Source organism: Chelon labrosus, assembly GCF_963514085.1.
Source record: "Chelon labrosus genome assembly, chromosome: 3".
Lineage (NCBI taxonomy): Eukaryota > Metazoa > Chordata > Actinopteri > Mugiliformes > Mugilidae > Chelon > Chelon labrosus.
In genome coordinates, this window is record NC_140339.1 from 20,814,643 (window position 1) to 20,834,480 (window position 19,838).

General features: G+C 42.3%; 1 protein-coding gene across 2 annotated transcripts; it reads right to left on the reverse strand.

Moving 5' to 3' along the window:
- Window positions 1–307: 307 nt before the first annotated feature.
- ahctf1 (AT hook containing transcription factor 1) lies at window positions 308–19,472 on the reverse strand. 2 transcript variants are annotated; one of them, XM_084541630.1, is made up of 40 exons: window positions 19,216–19,472; window positions 17,118–17,244; window positions 16,718–16,868; window positions 16,445–16,547; window positions 16,115–16,295; window positions 15,725–15,932; window positions 15,298–15,414; window positions 15,087–15,171; window positions 14,801–14,951; window positions 14,223–14,355; window positions 13,916–14,097; window positions 13,756–13,817; window positions 12,691–12,819; window positions 12,405–12,495; window positions 12,134–12,223; window positions 11,514–11,654; window positions 11,152–11,256; window positions 10,848–10,944; window positions 10,579–10,702; window positions 10,396–10,452; window positions 10,072–10,218; window positions 9,642–9,832; window positions 9,407–9,551; window positions 9,136–9,267; window positions 8,800–8,947; window positions 8,502–8,652; window positions 8,306–8,407; window positions 7,924–8,068; window positions 7,600–7,815; window positions 6,686–7,349; window positions 6,322–6,495; window positions 6,034–6,139; window positions 5,628–5,749; window positions 5,228–5,520; window positions 3,141–5,015; window positions 2,635–2,854; window positions 2,263–2,439; window positions 2,085–2,176; window positions 1,710–1,798; window positions 308–1,510 (listed from the first exon to the last, which is right to left on the reverse strand). In XM_084541630.1, exons 2-40 carry the CDS (start codon window positions 17,236–17,238, stop codon window positions 1,312–1,314), a joined length of 7,716 nt encoding a protein of 2,571 aa, XP_084397756.1. In that variant the 5' UTR covers window positions 17,239–17,244; window positions 19,216–19,472; the 3' UTR covers window positions 308–1,311. The 2 variants fall into 2 exon arrangements, with proteins under 2 accessions (XP_084397756.1, XP_084397755.1); XM_084541629.1 differs by having other exon boundaries at window positions 2,635–2,884; window positions 19,216–19,471.
- Window positions 19,473–19,838: the final 366 nt, after the last annotated feature.

Below are 19,838 nucleotides of genomic sequence, written 5' to 3' on the forward strand. Positions count from 1 at the left end.
GGACACTTACACATTACTACAGCTACATCTATGTCACCATTTCAGGGAAATCAGACTTAACTCCAACTGTTTAAGTGCAGCTATTACCTATAACCTGACCTTTAACATGTTGGAAGGTGCTGAAAGGCTGACGACATCTGATGCACTGACAGGATGAGGTCTCAGCGTCAAGTGAAGGATAATTAAAGGCTCGTAGCTCCTCTCAGTGTTTGACTGCAAACCTCAGACAGACAGAGACGGGCTTAGTGATCCATCACACTATCAAAAACTCTTCAGACAGTAAAATGAACCAAGACAGACACTCAAGAAGTAGAGAAGTATTCAAGCATTGCCAATTTATCAAATAGCAGTCATCAAAAATAAGACATTCTATATACATTCATCAGAAAATAGCCTGTGTCAGATGGTGGTTGCCATAAATTTAATTAAACCAACCCATTAACAAATCCCCAACTAAGTTTAACATTTGCTAACCGCTGTGCAAGGTTTTTCTTTTACAACATACAACACCGTCATGACATTCAGCAACAGTCCAAATCTGCAAACAGTGTCAGCTTCCACAAAAAAAATCCCCATGTTCAACTTTAAGACTATGGCATAGGCTGTCTGATTAGATGATCAAATGCATTCAAAAGACACTTAAAAATTCAAAACCAACATAATTCTTTAGGATTTATTTGTTAACTTTATTTGGAACATAGCAAAAGTCTATATACAAATTTTAGCAGTAGAAATATATCTCCACTGGGTTGGCTGCATTTCTTCTTAAACAGAAAAAAAAACTGCAGGCCACGAAATCTTAAAAGTAAACGACAACAAAAATCTTAAAATTAAAGAGAATGCAATTAAAACCTCTTCATCGGAGGCATGTTCAGTCCAGTCTCTGGTTTTTATTACCGGGATCCTCTGACAATCCACACTGATTGCTTTCCTTTGTGCCATTCTGTGCCCAGAGAGTCAAGCCGAGGAGCGTCGCACAATGTCCAACACAAAATAGCCACAAATACAATATGGTGTGAAATCAAGTTAGTACGGGAGGGACATGTAAACTCCAAAAATATAGTCCTCTTTCTCACACTGACATCCACCAGTGTGTTTTGTCCCAAAAATATATTTTTCTGCCTACGCTGCTTCTATTTTATTTTCTACAGAGAAGTCAATGTACAAACTGCAGCACTGTGAGGCTTGTCAGGAAACAGAACCGTGGTGAGTTTAGGCATACATTTTTTATTTGACAGCTCATCAAGGAGTAGGTTCAACTCTTCGGGTGGCTGTCTGAGGTTCACGAGTTAAAACCACCAACCAACCTCCTCACAGTTTCTTCCGCCGGGTGACGGGTTTTGTAAAAACCGTGTCCATGACGCGCTTGCGTCGAAGATTCCTGCTGGTGGTCGGGACATCTCCTTCTGTGATCCTCTTCAGAGCTCGTGGCAGCGGGTCAGCTGGACTGGGCAGAGGCGAGATCAGGTCCACCTCTGCCACAGGAAGCGGCTCCACAGCTGGTTTGGATCTGAAGATGAGAGTAAAGAAAAGATGATGCTTTCGAGCTCAAACAGCTTCTGACAGTCGTGAAACAGATAAGTTATTCAAAATGTTTTATTAGATCCAGAAACCTATTATTTGTTTTTGTCAGATAAAACAAGTGTGCAGTCTTGTTTAACACTAAGCAACAGGATGTAGGAAATATTTATTTAAGGGAAGATGCTTACTTGGCTGATCGTTTGCCAGTTTTTCTACTTTTAGAAACACTTGCAGCCACCTCCGCTTCCACATGATCTTCTTCTGAAACAATTTCCTCCTAGAAAAAAACAAAACAATGAAAAATCTTTTTGAAATTTTTTTTCACTTTTTATTGCTCCCTCAAAGTCACATGTCACTCCCGATTATTATTTTTTAAAAATTAATATAACTTCTGTCAGGCTCATTTGTCTGAAGTGTCAAACATCCAGTTTTCAAATGCTCTCGATGGATAGAAAGATGAACACATGACCACCTGGACATGTGTAAAGAAACCAAATGCTGAAGAAAGTAGTGAAAATAAAGAAACAGCAAAAACTACTGTAAAATGACAAATCTAGTGTTACCTGAGGGTCAGCATCTTTGACTCTTCTTCTGCTGCGGCGAGTGACAAGAGTTAATGACTCTTGACTTGGGCCGGGAGACTCCGCTCGGTGGGCTGACACACACACACACAGACACAACGCAGGGTTAAAACCACCACACACCGTCAGATCAACACAAATAAATTGGTGCTCTGCTCACCTCTTGTTCTTCTTCGTGAAGGAGAGTAGATGAATGAATGCTCGCCTGGACTAGACTCGTCTTCTTCAGGTTCAGGCAGCTGGCTGTCTTTTACAGGAGGCAGAGGATGATGCTGCTCCACTGAGGACTTGGTACTCCTCTTGCTGCTTCTCACCGTCTTTGTAACGGCGACATTATCTGTATTTGGAAGATTAAACTTTTACATTCACACATTCTTAGAAATCTGAATCCTGTAAAATGTAAAACTAACTTGTTTAAAACAACGTTTAAAAGGCATTATGTCGAACACCATTATGTCTCCATCTTGGACTTAGCATCACTCTGTATAAAGTTGATCCTTCTATTTTTAATTTAATGTAGCCTCGTACATACCTTCTCGCTTCTCTTCATCTTGGAGTCTCTTGATGAGGGCATCTGCCACAGGGGTTTCCGAATTCACCTCCAGTGGCGAGTCCAGCAAAGGAAGCTCTTCGTCGGGGTGGTCCCAAAGTTTGCTTCTAGTTGTGCGACGGGGGCTGGTTTGACTAGCACTTCTTGTAACTGTGAGTAGATCTTCACTTTCAACTCTCTCTCCGCTCAAATTCCTTACACTCTGAGGAAGTGACACAGGAACCAGTTTTACCTGCGAGTGTTAAATGTGATCAATGAACCATGGATGGACGAGCTTTTAAACATGCAATGTGGAATAATGTTTAAAGTATGCATGAGAATCAGGGATGAAAATGAACAACATTATGATGAAAGTCACTAATCAAGAGTAAAACAAGATGAACTAAATTGCTTAATTTGTGTGTGTTGATGAAATGAAACCTATTTTGTCATCAACAATTACATTCAGCTAGTTAGAATTTCTAAACAAAAAGAATTTGAATCCTCACTTGTGGATATACGTTTAGGGAAATCCGGCTGGACTGTCGTGTTGCTCTGCCAGGGCTTGAAACTTGCTGTTTTTTGTCTTCTTCTTCTTCCAGCATGGAAGACAGTGTCTCTGGTGATTCTGTCTTTACCTTTCTGGTGCTACGTCTTACAGGGGAATCGAAGACCTCATCCTGTTCCTTCTCTTCTCTCAACATCTCCAGCGCTGTTGGCACCACCTCACTGCTCTTCAATGTCCTTCGGCTGGATCTCCTAGGAGTGTTTGCCTGAGTGGTCCTCCGTTTGGATGGGGTGGGGGTCTTGAAGCTACCAGCTTTCATGTCTGCGACTTCATCCTCTGGGGCTGCAGACAACTCCTCGCTGCCACTTCGACTCTTTATGCTGGTCCTAGTGGCAGTGGCCCTGCTTGAACGTCTGGCTGGAGAAGAGGCCTTGGAGGTTGATGCGAGTGAGGTATCGTTATCCATAGCTTCTTCTTCTTCTTCTTCTTCTTCAGCCTCATCTTTAGGAAGGTCTGGCAGAGCTTTGCGTGTACTTCTTCGAGGTGTGCTGGCTTGGACTTTGTTTTCTTTAACCTGTTTTCTAGGAGTACGGCGGGGTGAAGCAGCTACCAGATTGCTTGTTTTGGCATCATCTGCAGTCCCATCCTCCTCTGGATTGTCCGCTTCCTCTAAGAGGGGAGAGATAAACTTAACTGTTCTTCTTGTCATCCTCCGTGTTGGGGTGGAAGGAGCCTTCTTCTTCTGAGAGGAGGGGGTCTCTGGTACAGGTTGTTCGTCTGCCTGGCTAATTGAGCTCAAAATTGTCTTCTCAAGTTCCTCTTCAACATTTTTATCTTTCTTCGGTCTTCCCCTTTCTCTCCTTTTCGTTTCCTTCTCAGTCTTCATTTCTTCACCATTTTCCTTTTCTGGCTTTGTTAAAGCTCCGTTGTCCTGCTGCTCCTCCACAGCAGGCTCTGTGTCTGTGTTAGGGGCAAGCTCTGTGTCGATATCAACAGGCCCATTCTCCTCAGCAGGTGTTGGTTTGTCCTCCTCTCTCATCTCCTCATCAGCAGCAGCTTCTGTCTTTGTCACGGAGTCTTTGTCATCCACAAGCAGTTCTCCCACTGGAGTTGGTTCAGAGGCTGAAAGAGCTGCAGATTCATTATCTTTAGCCAGCATTACAACTTCTACATCCTGGTGCTCTTTAGCATCTTCTATCTCCTGCTTTTCTTCTGTGTATTCAGTCCGTAGATCAGCTTGGAGTTCGACAGGTTCTGCTTCCCTCTGTCCGTCCACATCATTTATATCCAAGCTCTCAATCTCTTTCCCTTTGGCCTCTTCTGAAGCTTCTCCAGATGGTGGAGCTCCCTGGTCCTCTGTGGCCAAAAGAATAATCTCAGGTTCATCACAAGCATTCACAGCATGCGACTGCGCAGATGGGTCCGAGGATAGCAGATCATTCCCAACACCTAGCACGTCTGCCTCTTTCTCGCCGTCCACATCCAGAGTTAGAGAGAAGCTGTTGTACGTTTCTGACTGCGGGTCATCTGCCACAACGGATTGCTGAAACTCAGAAAGACCCAGCCGATCCGCCACATTCTGTTGTCCCTCTACAATCTCCAGCTGAACACTCTCGGTCAGGCTCTGTTGTTCCTCCACAAGCTCCAGCTGAGCACTATCGGTCAGGCTCTGTTGTTCCTCCACAAGCTCTAGCTGAGCACTATCGGTCAGGCTCTGTTGCCCCTCCACAAGCTCCAAGGGTACCAGGAGAGTGGTAGAAGGTCTGAGCTCCATGTATGATGAACCTTGGTCTACGTCCTCATCTGGATCTATCCCTCCATCATCTGCCCCAAGTCTCACCATCACCACCTCACCCTCCATATCCTCTTCTACCATCTGTAAAGAACCAAGAATTTTTAGTCATTTATACTACAAAATGTCTAAAAGCCCAGGTAACCTTTTATGTCTGACTAAATTTAAAATACGAAAAGACAGTTGAGAGAAAAGAAGCATATGCTCACATTAAAGAACTCTTTGATAAATGACCTAAATCACTTGATTAAATTATTCCAATAGTTTCAAATTAGAATTAATGAATAGTTTATTACCTTCATCTCTGCATCGGGATTGATCAGAGAGAACACGGCAGCCTCCTGCTCTGATAGCGTTGGTAGGAAGTGTGTGTGCCCCTGCTGTACAAAGACTGAACTTGGCTGGAGGGGTGGCAGCCTCCCATTACCCTGGACCTCCTCAATGATCTCCACTTCGCTACCAGAGTCCTCTTCCTCCTCCTCTTGATCTGACTCCTCATCCTCCTCCGACTCCTCCGACTCCTCCTCATCTTCATCCTCCTCGGATGCAGGACTGGAAAGCTCTTCACTATCGTTGACACTCACAACAGCTATGAAACAAAAAGTGCAAACAGAAAAACATGAGAACATTTGTGAGGCTAAAATAGCATTGTAATATCAATAGCTCTGCAGTTAATGTGTGCACAATCCTCCTCACAGTGGGAGTCGGTGCCAGTTGGCTCGGAGGATGTCACAGAGGCAGTAGATTTTTGAGTAGTCAACACCAGGGAAGCTGCAGCAGCAGGCTTCTCCTCCTCTTCATCTTCACCTAATGACTCACTGGGAGAAAGTGAGAATGATGAGGTTATTTTGAAATCAAAAACAACAGAGTTACAGAATATAATACCGAATATACCATGTAGCATGATGGTGTAACAGTGACAAATAGCTATGGCTATAGCTCATAAGCTAAAAGAAGATACATTCTCTGTATCACTAAAAACGTTTCTGGGCTTCGAGAAATATTCCAGCACACGATGTAGAACGTTTCAACACTTACACAAAAAACAAATTTCAAATGTGGTCTGTTGGAGTTTGTTATTTGTTTTTTATAAAATGCAAACCTGTTGACGGAGATCTGGATCTGTGACTCATTGTGGATTGCAGATCGGGTAAGCGGTGAAGATGGCTCGCCACCAAACAGGTGTCGTTGTACAAACTCTGTCAGATCTGATGGCAAAACAACGCAAATAAATAAATTTGTGTCATCATAATCAGCTAACACAGTTCCAGGTTTTTGTAGATCTACTCTGCATATTTACCATCTCAGCCATTGTATTGCATATATAGCAAATCACTGCAATATGAGACAGCAATCACTTATGTTATAGAATAATCATTCAAAAATGGACCTGTTGATTGCTCCACATCTTCTGCAGGTTCATTTGCAGTTTCAGTGGCTCCACACGGCTCAGGATGCTCAGTGAAGTCATTAGTCTCAGGCTTGCTATCCAGTCCCTCGGCTTTCAGATGCTGAGATTCAACTGCAGCGCTGGAGTCTGAGCTCTCAGTTACCTGGTTAGCAACTAGGGGCATACAAAATATGTCAATCTGTGTTTTAGAAAAGTGTGGCAAGACATTTATTTTCAACACCATTTATTTCCGAGAATGGAAACATCCACACACGACGCATGCCATTGTACATTGTGTACACCTACTCATCTCTAACAGTTGGCCACAGAAAAATGAAAAGAGCAAATTCAGAAAATGAATTACCTTGAAGGTGCCTTGATATCTCCTCTTGTTCAGGTGTTAAAACATCTTCTTGTTTGCCGCTTATCTCAATATCCTGATCATCCTCCTTGTCAGACTGAAGTTCCACCTCATTTACAACTGAATGTTCGAGACCAAACTCCATCACGTCCTCAAAGGTTTCATCCTCCTGCACCTCTACTTCCTTCTCTGTATCGTCTGCTGTCTGGTGGCGGGTTTGATCAGTGGTTGATGGTGGCTTTTCCACGATTTCCTCCTTTTCATTCTGGGACTTAAAGTTCAGTGTCACTATGTCCTCATCTTTCTCTGTGGCAGTATATCCTTCCTCTCCTTCCTGGTCAGGGGCATCATAATACTCTAGAGTGGTGTCTGTTGATCGAACAGACGCCAGGCTGGTGTCAAAGCTCAGGCCAAGTCTTGCCGGTGTTGCATCTGATGGTTTTGTTTCTCCTGCGACTCCATGGACGGAGGGTGACTCACTCTCTAAGCATCTCAGCTGTGGTGAGGACATGCCACCTTCTGGAGGCAAGAACTTTACATGGGGTGCTTCCCCATCCTTCTCTTCAACATCCTCCTCTTCAGCTGGCTGTGAAGACCAAGTCTTACGTGCAGCCTTGGATACTGTGGAGCCCTTGGTCAGCAGGCTTATCTCGCTGTCTGCTGCCATCTACACAGGAAAACAGTTCCAGACAAGACAATTGGATTTATTATGAAGAGAAAATCAAACAATGAATGAGCAAGAAGTACGTATGCTGATACAAACACAAATTTGTCAGAAGCTCAACGACAGTTTGGTCTGTACATATTAGTGGGTTACTGCACATTGAATTCAATACTGACACAAAGACGGCATGTTTTTATGTCTGTGGTGGTCTCTCAAACACCCTGCACTCAAACCATCATGATACAGGTCTTACCCCATTAGTCCATCGGACGGCCTTCTCCGTTTCAGGAGATTCTGCCTCTTCGATGAAGGTGATCCGGCTCTCTTTGCTGCGGAGTGGGGGGGTAATGGACCGTCCTGGAGAAGCAGAAGGGGTGGCCACGGGTGTGGGCCTGAGGCTACTGCGAAGGATGGACTGAGGAGTGAAGCCTGAGAACATGGGGCCAGCAGCAGCCAAAGCCCGAGCGCGCTGAGTGGATAAGTGAAAGAAAAGTGTAAGTAACACAATAGCTACCAATAACTACTGATAATAAATCTAGGGATTACAAAACTAATAATTCTACATTTGTCTGCTCACCTTGACAACTTGCGGAGTTTGAAGCAAACTGAGTTCAGGCGCTTTGCTGATGCTCTTTGGAGAAACCCAGGAGCTAGGAGGTCTCAGGGGGCTGAGAAGAGGCCGAGGGGTCTGACAGGAGGGATGAACCACCAAGTCCACCAGCCTGGGTCACAGTGAATAACAGGAAGAAATTACAAAACTTACAAGCATTTATGTATATTCCAAATTTTTAGGCTCTACTATTAAGTGTAAAAATGCTGTATCCAGATTCACATAGCTCATTTTCAAAGTCACATACTTCATACAGGTCAGGATAAAGTAGGATGGTAGGCTTGTTACAGTCTCTCACAGTATAGAAGCACAGTATTCTTCACTTCCACTTGAGCATTTATGAGAGTACCTTGACTTTCGTTTGGCGGTCATGGTGATAGGAGTTCCTAGGAAGGGTTCAGGAACCGACAGAGAGGACGACTTGGGACTCTGAACATCAGCTCTCACGGGGCTGGAAGAGGCAAACGGATGAAGTTTAAGAAAAAATAAATAAATAAATCAAAATACTAAAAGCTTCTAAACTTGACATTAAAATGTATGCTCACCTCTTGGCTGGGGAGGACTGTGGAGTACCTTCTCTTCCTAACCACACCTCTTTTATCTTGGTCAGGACATTACTGATCAATCCAGCCCTGGACATCACTTTCTCATTGGCAGAACGCTTGGTCATAGTCGACAGTGGCTGTGGCCGAGAAACTAGAGCAGAGTGCGTAAATATGTAATTCATATTTGATAAATGTTTTAGAGTTGCTGTTTAGTTTGAAATTAACACTGAAGGTGAGATTTTGTGAAAGTAATTTTCTATGTTCAGATTAAAGAAATAAATTAAAGCCGTCTCCTTACCTTCTCTGTGGATGGTGTAGGGATGCTGGTATGGCTTAGCTCTCTCCATTGCCAGTTTCCTCTGGACTCTGGGCAAAACTTTGCCATACTGATCCAGAATACAGTTCCTGGTGTTGGATCGTTCTTTAAGCTTTGGGTCTCTCTCATTCTAGGAACAAAGACATATGAGAAAATGTTAATTAACTTGAGATTGACATGGATTTTGTCCTTGGTTTTAAATGCCAAATTTAACGATACATCTGATTGTGACTACTATAATTCTCATTATAAATGTCATATGCATTAGAAAAATAAAATGTTGTCATTAGAATACTACTCTGTGTGAGTCACACATACCACGAAGTTCATTTTGATGCTGTGGTTAAGTTGCAGGGCAGGAATGTAGTTGGCCTGCTGAAGGTAATGAACCAGCAATAGTTCTCTGTTCTGGAGACCCCCTGTACCCTGGAGAAATTTCTCCAAACATTCCTAGACACAAACCAAAGAAACAGGTTTAACAGGTTTAAGAATATAAATACATAAAAAAGATTCATCTTAAGCAAAATAACAATAATAAAATTAAATAAAAATGTGGGGCAATTATATTGTGATAAAAATGTTTCCCTACCTGTTCATTGAGGCCCAGGGGAAGTTTGAGCAGCTCCTTGATGAGGCCTAGCTCCTGGCAACTCTCATACAGGAAGCCAAGCAGCTCACCCATGTTCAAGCTACTAGAGTGCTGCTGAAGTAAGCACCCAGCCTCTATGAGACACCTGGAGGAAGGGCATACTGGCTGGTTGATAAAGGTAATTCAAGACTGCTGGCGTGTTCTGGCATGAAGAACGCTCTCTTACAAAACTTACCTGTTGTGTAGCAGTACAGACAGGCAAAGTTTGGCCTGTGAGGTGGAGGTGATCGGGGGCTTTGTAACGTGGAAGTATCGCAGTGCCACCGTCTGTTGGCCATGGCACATCAGCGCTTGCAGGACACGCTCATGCTGCCACTCAAAATGATACTGAGAAGCAGCAGGATGCAGGAGCAGCTCAAATGAGCTCTGATCAAGACAAAGAAGGAAATAATTATTAGAATTATTTTAACTTGGCAGAAGGGCAGGAACATAATATATCACGACGACTCAGCAGCAAACTTCACCATTATGAAGTTCACAAAATATTAGCAGCAAGAGATCTGTATGATTTAAGTAATCCACCAGTGAATTGATAGAATGATTTCACTCATCTGCTCCACAAAGTGGTTGAATGTTGGATGTCAAATGTGTAAATCAATGTTTACCTGATGGTCATGGTGGTCCAGTAGCCAGAGGCCTTGCACCAGTTTGACCAGTCCAATAGGGATCGCAAAAGCTGTGGGAAAAGACTCCACTGATGCTCCGTCTTTATTGGGAAAGGAGTACATGACGTCCAGCAACAGGTAAATTACCTGGATCAAGGGGTCAAGGATTATACAAATAGTAGGCTCAAATTAATCTATTCAATGCTGAAATTGTTGTACTAAGAAGAGTGCATTTCACCAAGGTTACTAGATTGTATTGTACACACAATTTTAAAACTGAAAAATATCAAAGCAATGCAAATTGTAGTACAAGATGAAGGATACAATTGCTTGTTTGGTAGCTTCCTCAATGTTGTCCAGTAGATATATGTCCAGCAAGGCCTGCAGATAAAAGATATATAATTCATATCCAGCTCTTTCCAACATTGTGACAGTGGAGAAAATACAATGTAACATACAATGCATGATAGAAAACAAAGTTAAAAGGTATAAATTACAACTCCTTACGTGCAGTGTAGGGGGTGGGTATTGGCCCGTTCCACCATCATCCCTTTTCCAGAGCTTGGTTAAGCGTTCACCACACTGGCGAACCAAGCCGTCAATCATCAGGCAGTCTGCGCACCACTTGCCCCTGAGAAGTCAACAACAGAGATTCAGCTTTAGATCAACTTAAACTATCTTTATGAAGGAAACACGTGTGACAGCAGGAAAAAAATAGATGAGCATATCATTTTACTTATCATTGTTTTACTTATAACTGAGCAATGACTACTCACTTGGCCAGCTTGGTCAGCTCCTCTCTGCGAATCGTATAATAGTTGCTGATGACTGAGTGAGTGTAGAAGGGTCTGGAAATCTGGAGAGCATCATTATCTGGTGGAAAGAGGAGTTAAAAAGACAGAGAAAAATAAAACTGGATACAGTAATAATGAAAGGTGAGGCCACCCTTTGCATATTCTGTGATGAGAGTGACTAATAGCTTAATTCAGAATTTATGGTAATACTAACATAATTATTGCGGAATTGTTATTGCTCTTAAATTGTTTTATCACTGTTATGAAATTCCTCAGATCATTTTACCTGATCCCTCAGGGAGTAAACCAGTACGACAGAACCAGAGGACCACCTGGGCATATTTGGAAATCAGACTGGACACCACATTCTTGTTCATCAGACCTGCAAGACCTACACAACAACAAAAACAAACAAACAAAAAAAAAACTGATATTAATAACCACTAATTTATCAAAGCAATCCCACAACAGCACGTTAGTTATTCGACCTAGTCAATCAAAGGATACTTTGCCATACAACTGTGAGAGACTACATATGTTACTGATATCAAACTGGACATTAAAAAACAAACGCTTATGTGCTGGCTAAACCGGTTTCGGTTACATCACAGGATAATGTAGGCGAGTGTGTCAGTGTGGGCATGGCACCTTTTTGTGTGAGCTCCTGAGCTTCACTGAGTAGACAGTGGAAGATGGCACTAAGGTTACTGAGCAGTCTCTGACTATGCTGTAGCAGCAGCATTGTCTGTGGGTCTGTGAAGTTGGATGAGCTGTCAAACAGTGGCGCACCTACAAACCACACACACAAAGAGGAACATATGCATAACTAATAACATAAATATATACATATATATATATGTGCTGAAAGAAACAACTGCATAGAAATCGAGAATTTCACATGAGAGTTTTTTGGTCATGAATAACTTGATATATCTAATAACTTAATATTGACACACAGATGGGGAAAATATGTCATATCCTTCAGCAGGGTAAACAATACCATACTGTCAATGTTTAGTCATAGCACTGAATGGTAGGCCTGCAACCAGGTTATGCAAACATTTCTGATCTAATCTATTCAAATGTAATACAGGGAAAAGACAATGTTTGCACAGTTGTCCTGTTGGACAAAACAAATATTAAGATTACTTCACAAATTCTAATTTTTGTCTTTAAGGCCAATTAAGGCTATAATATAAAAGATCCAGAAAACTCCTGCCATGCTTATGTGACTTGATATAGAATTTAACATGTCCATTAAAACATACAGATGCCATCCAGTTCCTCCTTGGTCTGGACCACTTTGTTCCAGGCCCAATCCAGGATGTAGCGCAGGTTCAGAGCAGAGCCTGGTTGTTCTGTTGAAGAAGAACAGAATTCAGAGCATTGCATGTTTGCAGAACAGTTTAGTGCAGGTTTTAAATACTATTTGTCTGTACATCTGTGTGAGGAAAAAGAGGTATCATCTTTGCCAGATACTTACTGGCATGTATTCAGGATGACAGCTGGCTGACAGAAAATCAGTGTGTGACTCCTTACCTTCAGCAGTCCACTGCTTGATACAGCCAGTGATCAGTCCCAAGGAGCTGGTCTCCACTGCTGTTGACAAGATGGCATCAAGCTGCTCCTCCTAAAGGCCGACATAAAACAGCATCTTTAAATCCAAACGTTTACATAAATATGTGATTCATTCTGGGCATTGTGATAGATTTTCTTCATTGTGTACTAAAAGAGGGAGCACAAAGCTTAGAGAGCAGTGGTTTTTAGGGTGTGTGTGAAGAAGTGGTTGTGGTGAATACGTTGTCTGCTAGGTGTGGACATGTACCTGAGACAGGCTGGATGCCTGCGTGTCAGCCAGGCGAGATGAGAGCAGGCCAGACATAAGGCAGTGAGAGTAGCTAGTGGAGATGACGTCACTGGAACATGGAGCAGCTTTCTTCAAAAAACTCAGGGTCTGGTTTTAATGACAATGGTGCAGCGTTGGTAAGTGAAAGCTACTTTACATCCTATTGTTACCGTAAATTCCGGACTATAAGCCGCTACTTTTGTCACTTGCTTTGGACCCTGCGGCTTATACAACGGCGGATGGATTTTTACAGATAACGGTCACCAGGGGCGCACTATCATGTCATAGACGATGACACGAGGATTAAGAACTGACTTTTCTGGTATAGTAGGCTGGTTATTTTGATACAGTAAACGGCCGTGTTACTGCACCTTTACTGCTGTGTTGGCTGTTTTCGAAAAAGATGCTGGTTATTTTGTTGAGCAGCCGGGTTACTGCACTTTTGCTGCCGTGTTACAGGCAAGCACTTTTACAAACAAATTAAATTTAGCCATTTAACGTTATTGCCTCGTCAAGCGTTGTAAGCTTTGTTTTTTGTTATACTGCACTACTACGGTACTATGACTGCAGGAAGTGCGCTAGGAGCGCACCGTTGTATTATTTGTGCACTGCACGAATGCTGTTTGTAATGTCAAAGATGTGAAAGTTTGATCGATTGATTGTTTGTTTGATTGATCGAAAGATTTATGTTTGTCAAATGTAAATAAATGGGACGCTTTGCGTTTCCAAACAGTCATTTCTGTCCCGACAATCCCCTCCGTGGTAGAAGAAACTCTTACGGTAATTAAACATTAAAACACCAGCGGTTTATAGTCGGGTGCGGCTTATAGTCGGGTGCGGCTTATATATGGCACAATCTGTAGTTTCCCCAAAATTTAGCTGGTGCGGCTTATATTCAGGTGCGCCTTATAGTCCGGAAAATACGGTACATACATTAAGCACATATTATGAAGTTTTCCTTTGCAATTGATTTAAGTCATATAGTCATCGCTTACAAAAGACTTATTATGAAGTCAAAAAAAAAAAAAAAAAAAAGCAACTTGCCTCTTTCTGATACCCAGAGCAGGTTAAGTGCACAATTCCAGTGTTGAGCAATCCGGTGGCATCTGAAAAAACCAAGACAAGAGTAAATTTAAATATTTTTTCTTTTGCTTAAATCACTTGTATATCAAAACTGTTGTTCATACACTGTGTCTAAACCTACCAAAATTATATGTGGTGGGGTTAAAGTACTGTTCTGGTGGGGGGCAGGTGTAGGGCAGGCCTCTGCTTAGGCTGCGCTCATGTACCACCACATCTAGGAGGAAATGGGGAGACACCATCTGCACCACTGGGTCCAGAGACCAGACTGCCAGATAGGGACAGTTCTGAAGAGACTCTCCCGTTCTGAAAAGTGCACAAAGTTTCAGTGTGACATTAAACCCAGCAGTTCTTCCCTTTATTAAAGGGTTAAAGTGTGAATATAGGACTCAAGACACTTTTTTAATAGTTACGAAATCCATCTTCTGTACCTTAACGAATCTGGCATTTGTGCGTGGTACCAACGGTTGATGTCAAATACCCCAATGTAGGTAGATGGAGTTCCCTGACCATAGGCTTTGACTTGCCAGCTGAAGATGGACACGCTGGTGTCTGGAGATGCAACTGGAAATGGGAGGAGGTGAGGATGGAGAGAATGAGAAAGAGGACGCATGGAAGTTTTAGGTGAGTTTTAGACAACTGAGACAAAGCAAATAATTTATGCAAAAAAAGAGAGTAGGGCTGTTCTCCACCATGCACTGGAAGCCTAAAACAAAGGCAACTGGACTTGTTAGAGGTTTCTTGGCTTTTGTTGTGCTTCTTCAATTCTTCAGTTCAGAACTGAAGAAGCCATTTGGATGAGTGGTAAAATGTTTTCAAGTCCAGTGGCCTTTGTTTTAGACAGACCGTGACCTAGATGACTCAGAACCCTCACAGACACATAAAAGTAAGTTTCCCCCTTTCTCTACTTCAACAACAATGGAAACGTTAAAGGGAAGAGCTTTTCAAATTTGATAGTTCCCTACATACTGCTGTCTTCCACAGGAAGCCTAAGTTGAAGCAGGCTAACCTTCATTCATGCTGTCATCCCTGTCAGGATGGGGTCTGAATTTCTCGATGGTCTGGCAACTCAGCAAGCGAGTATTTGTGGTTTGGGCCCTGAGGGGGAAAGCTGTACCACTTAAATCCTGACTGTAACGTTCCTCACAGTACTCAAGACCCTGTGTGAGAGTAAGACAAAGATGGGGTAGTGAAAATTACAGGATAGGTAAACACGTAAGACATTTATTGGGACATGAACTGCAAAGGATCCTTTGATTAAAAGGAAAGGAATGTACATAATTTACACAACTGACCTCATAGAGGATCTTTCCAGAAGTGAGACACTTTCTTTCACTGAAGGCCAGCTGAAGCAGGTGGAGACTGACCACATCTCCTTCACTGTGTAAGAGTAAAGGAAGACAGAGGAAATATTACCAAGTAGAACACGTTTGTCTGGAAGAAGCACTTGTGAATTAACATGAAGTTAATGATTTAAATTCAAACTGAAATACAGGCAAGACTTACTGGTCCTGAGAAGACTGAACAGCCCAGAGGTAGCAGCAGTTCCTGGGGTCATTCTCTGGCTCCTGGAAGGTAAAGGCATGCACAGGCACCCTGCCACCCTCTAACTGGGAGTGGTATCTAAAATGAAACAATCAAACAAAAATTCATGCATACACGGTTATTTAAAAAAAAAATGTTCCTACTGATGCAATTTTAACAAATTCTCGTAGCCCATGAATTCAATAAAAATCACACTTTAAATTTATTTCTGTATTTTCAACTACTGTTAATAATCAAATGTAATATATTGGTGCAGTCCTGTCAGCAATACATTTCTGACAAATTAATTTCTATTTTGAGGAATATTCTGTGGCCATATTTCAAAGATAATGGTATCTAGGACTGAAACTCGCCTTCCACACAAGTCAGAGGTAGTACAAATACTCACTCCTTCTTTAAAGTCTTCATGTTCCACAGCTGTAAATATCCATCAGAAAACCCAACCGCCAACTGGTTGGTCCTGGGGATATACTGCAAAGCTGTGGCTCCAACTCCATTGGGTGCGTTCAGCTGCAGGCAAAGATGTCTGCCCTGTCTGGTGCTGACTTCTCTAAGCCTGGGGATCTCTGAAGGAGATTTGGTTACTACCTGCAAGTCTGCAAACAGAACACAAATAAGAGGTGGTTTTAGAAAAACAGAACAAGATAAGCACTCCTTTGCTAATTTACTATTAAACTATAGGAGTCCCTATATTTCACTCAAAGCTTGTAACATGTGGTGAGCAGAAATCAGGTCTTATGGGATATAAAACCAACTCGTCCTAATGGACACTCCTCACCTGAAGCCTCTAGTTCAGTTTGGCTGCAGGACAGATCGTCAAGGCAGAGGTCCACGAGCAGAACATGACCGAGATCCGTTACTACGGCAGCAATGCCAAAGAACCAGCGCAAACTCTGGTGGAGGTGCTGTGTTGAAGCGCTGGCTCCACCATAACTCACTAAAGGCTCAATAGCTGTAATCTAGATGAAAGAAGAGACAATAAGACAAAACAATAAAGTTAATAATGTATCATTTTAGCATTTAAAGTCCAAGCTTAAGGTTATCTTGCTCTTATTGACCAACTTTGCCAGTGAAGAGGAGAAGAGACAATGGTGAACAGCCAACTCACCCTGCCTGGTATAACCACAGATTTGACCACTCGTGACAGTCCCAAGTCATAAAGACACAGCACGCTGCCTTCTGCTTCTTCCAAGCCAACCAGCAAACCAGACCTATTAAAAAATTATTTTAAAATACTTATTAAAAATGATCAGAATCAATTTATACTCATTACATGTTTGAACAGTAATGGGCACTTCATTGTTATCCCGACTGATCAGACTCCACATCACAGAGTGATAAAACAGATAAAGACGAAAAAGCAGTGAAACACAGTCCTGACCGTTTGAGCCAGCTGAAGTCCTTGGCAGCAAGAACACAGGGTGGGTGCTCCCCTCCACCACTGAAGCAGTATGCAGACAGCCGCTCTCCTGTCACTGCATGGACAACCTCCAGATGGGGGCCGCAGGCCAGCCAGGTCAACCCACTCCGGCCTACATACAAAGAAATAAAAGGTGGATCATTATCTAGAATTAAGTTAGACATTACATGTTACACATTGCAAAGTAAGTACCCAGATGTCAGGCTGAGCGAAATCCCTTCACTAAAAAACTTTTGATCCCCACCTGGGTGTTAGAAACTGAAGAGCTGCAATGCTTTTAAAACTTTAATTTGTCAATAAAAACAACAATAAAGGGAAAAACACAAATCACTAGAACTAATTAATCAGAAAATATGCTTACCAGCAGAGAGCTTTCCAAGAAGAACGGAGTCCAGAGTGATCTCATCCTCTCCCAGAGCATCAACAGTCACTTCTGAGAATGGCAGCAGGCTGCTAGTGACTTGGGCAGTGAGGTCATGCATTGTTCACTGTATTAAAACAAAAGAAACACAAGAAAACAGCAGTCAATATTACCATGCCCAAGAATTAAACATCAGTATGACAAATTAAAATGGGAGTCTGTCTTTCCGTCTTTCCTACTCCGAAGATTCACTACAGGATTTATCAGCTCAGCCGGGGTTCAGAGTACAAAAGAGGCCTTTCTTTCATACCACAGCTGTACCCTCAGTTGTCTGCAAACTTGCTGACAGCTGACACTGGGTTTGCTTTCTCACCAACAACACATCACACACTAACATACATCTGTTAGTAGATGTGTTTTGTAACACATCCAAAAAAAAAAAAAAAAAAAGTGTGGATGTAGAGCATTATTAGAATCATCAATTATCAGGCTGACACCATCATAAACAATAATTAACAGGCCTAACGATGCTGTACAATTAAGTTTAAAAAGATTTTCACACGTTGTCAGTGGGAGATCACAGGCGTTTGAGGTTTTACATTTATGTGGTCAAAACAAGCTTGTCAAGTTCACAACATCAATATCATTTGAAACTATTTTAAAATGTCCCATATGGTTATGACTATACCTCTGTTACTTTATTTACATCAATTTCCTAGTTTTATGTTATTACCATTATTGATCAAATGATATGTTGTCTCTGCAGCTGATAATATTATCTAGATGGTGAATACAGGTGTGCGGCCAGAAATTTTGCCCGTTTCCTAAAGGTGCAAATTTGGACACAACACCGCCCTCTGTGACCAGCAAGGAAAACACAGCGGATTCAAGTGAACTCCCGCGCAACCGGCCTGTCACTACGCAGCCACATGCCATGCCATGAGATGGACCACACAGACTTGACCATTACTAACTAACGAACCAAAATGTACGCACTTAAAGAGTATCAACAAAGGCAGCGACTTTACAACAGCAAATGAGCAGATTAAGATAACACCTCTAGCTACACCAAATACAGCATCTGGTGTTCACGTGTGTCTAAGATGGTGTGACAGTTCTCATTTGTAACTTTCACGACATGTTAATAGACAGGAAAAAAAAGCACTAAAGGCATTCAAGATTGTAAAATGACTTATTAGTGCGATCTCATTATTTGGCGTGTGCAGACCAAAGATTAGCTTCATCAGTTGTCAGCGCGGTGCTAACTTGAAAACAGTGTAAACAACTAGTCGCTTTTTAGTAGAGCACAGCGCACATCGTGGTCAAATACCAAACACAGTACAGATAACTTAAACATATTTTAATGTTATTTATTGCTAGCCTATGACTAGGAGCTCATTTACACTTTTCCCTCAGACACATTAGCTACTCAGTTAGCTTGCAAGGTCACGTAGGATTACAGTTTATTCGAATTCGCCGTTAAAGTTAAGCTAGCTAAACTAACGTTAGCTAAAATTATATGCGAGCATTTTGTAACAGCGGTTAGTGGTTATTCCACGTTAGACTGTGGGATTTATGCTACAACATCAGAACTCCAGCACTAGCGTTTAAACTTAAGTTTATTTAATAACTAGTTCAACGTAAGGCTAGCTAGACTAGCCTGGGCTGCCGAGCTACTTTCGCTAACGCAGCTAACTTTGAGCGATAGAATTACCCAACGTGTATCGTTTGTTTTTTTCTGGGCTGACAAACATGACTAGGATTTTATTTTTATTAACGCCACACTATAAGCACCGTCTCGTCGGCGACTAGTTCCGTCTTTACATGAATCTGAGATTTTAGCTAATTTCAGCTCTAGCTAGAACAGTTCAGACGCAACGCCAGCCACTACACAATTAGGTTGTGGCTTCGGTAACACAGTAGCAACGGCTCTCTTTTTCAGGCACAAGTAATGTTCTTACTGCAAAGCGTCCAGGGGATTAAGCCAGTATATGCGAATTTAGTGAGTTCGGGTTGGCCTCGTTAGCGCTCTCCTAGCTGCGCTGGAAAACGTGATGCAATGTGCCGCTAGCTGTTACCTACGTTAACGTTACACTACCTGTCCGACGATGTTGGCGGCTTTATCACAGCCACGATGGTTTTGTTTTCCTTGACGAATCTCCCGATTCCCTCCTCCCTTTGTCATAATCCGCTCCTTTTAAAAGTACTACTCAGAGAGCTTCAACTGACAAGCACGAATGAACTGACTTCAGGCTCCTACAGAGCAAAGCGCCATTTCCACAATCTGAAAGTGCTCCGAGCAGTTCTTCTTCGCCGTCATTGGTTCTGCCTGAATACACAGTTAAGGTGCACTGCTGCCCCCTCTGGTTGGGTTTGCTCGAACATTAAAATTTTTAAAACTTTCCCACCACCCGTTTCCATTAGACTAGACATTAGACTTGCTAATGTGTTACTCAAATCTATGTGAATGCACGATAGGCACAAACTGGGATTATGTGATTTCTGGCCCTATCGGCCTTCGTTGTACAATTGACTAGTGTATGTCTGGTGGACTTCATGTAAATACTCAAATTTACATGAAGCTCAAAATAAAAGCCTCCGAAATCATGCAACTCTTACTTTCGAAAGGAGAGGAACAATATTCTCATATACTCACATTTGTGTCTACCTAGCCCCTAAACTAAGATTTCTTTAAAAAAGAAATTTGTCTAGTCTGCTTCC

Coding starts and splice junctions, on each gene's coding strand:
- ahctf1 (XM_084541629.1), bottom strand. CDS start 17,238: ATGCATGACCTCACTGCCCAAGTCACTAGCAGCCTGCTGCCATTCTCA. Junction 12,224..12,404: donor CAAGCAGTGGACTGCTGAAG/GTAAGGAGTCAC, acceptor CTTCTTCAACAG/AACAACCAGGCTCTGCTCTG. Junction 10,453..10,578: donor ACCCACCCCCTACACTGCAC/GTAAGGAGTTGT, acceptor TTTTATCTGCAG/GCCTTGCTGGACATATATCT.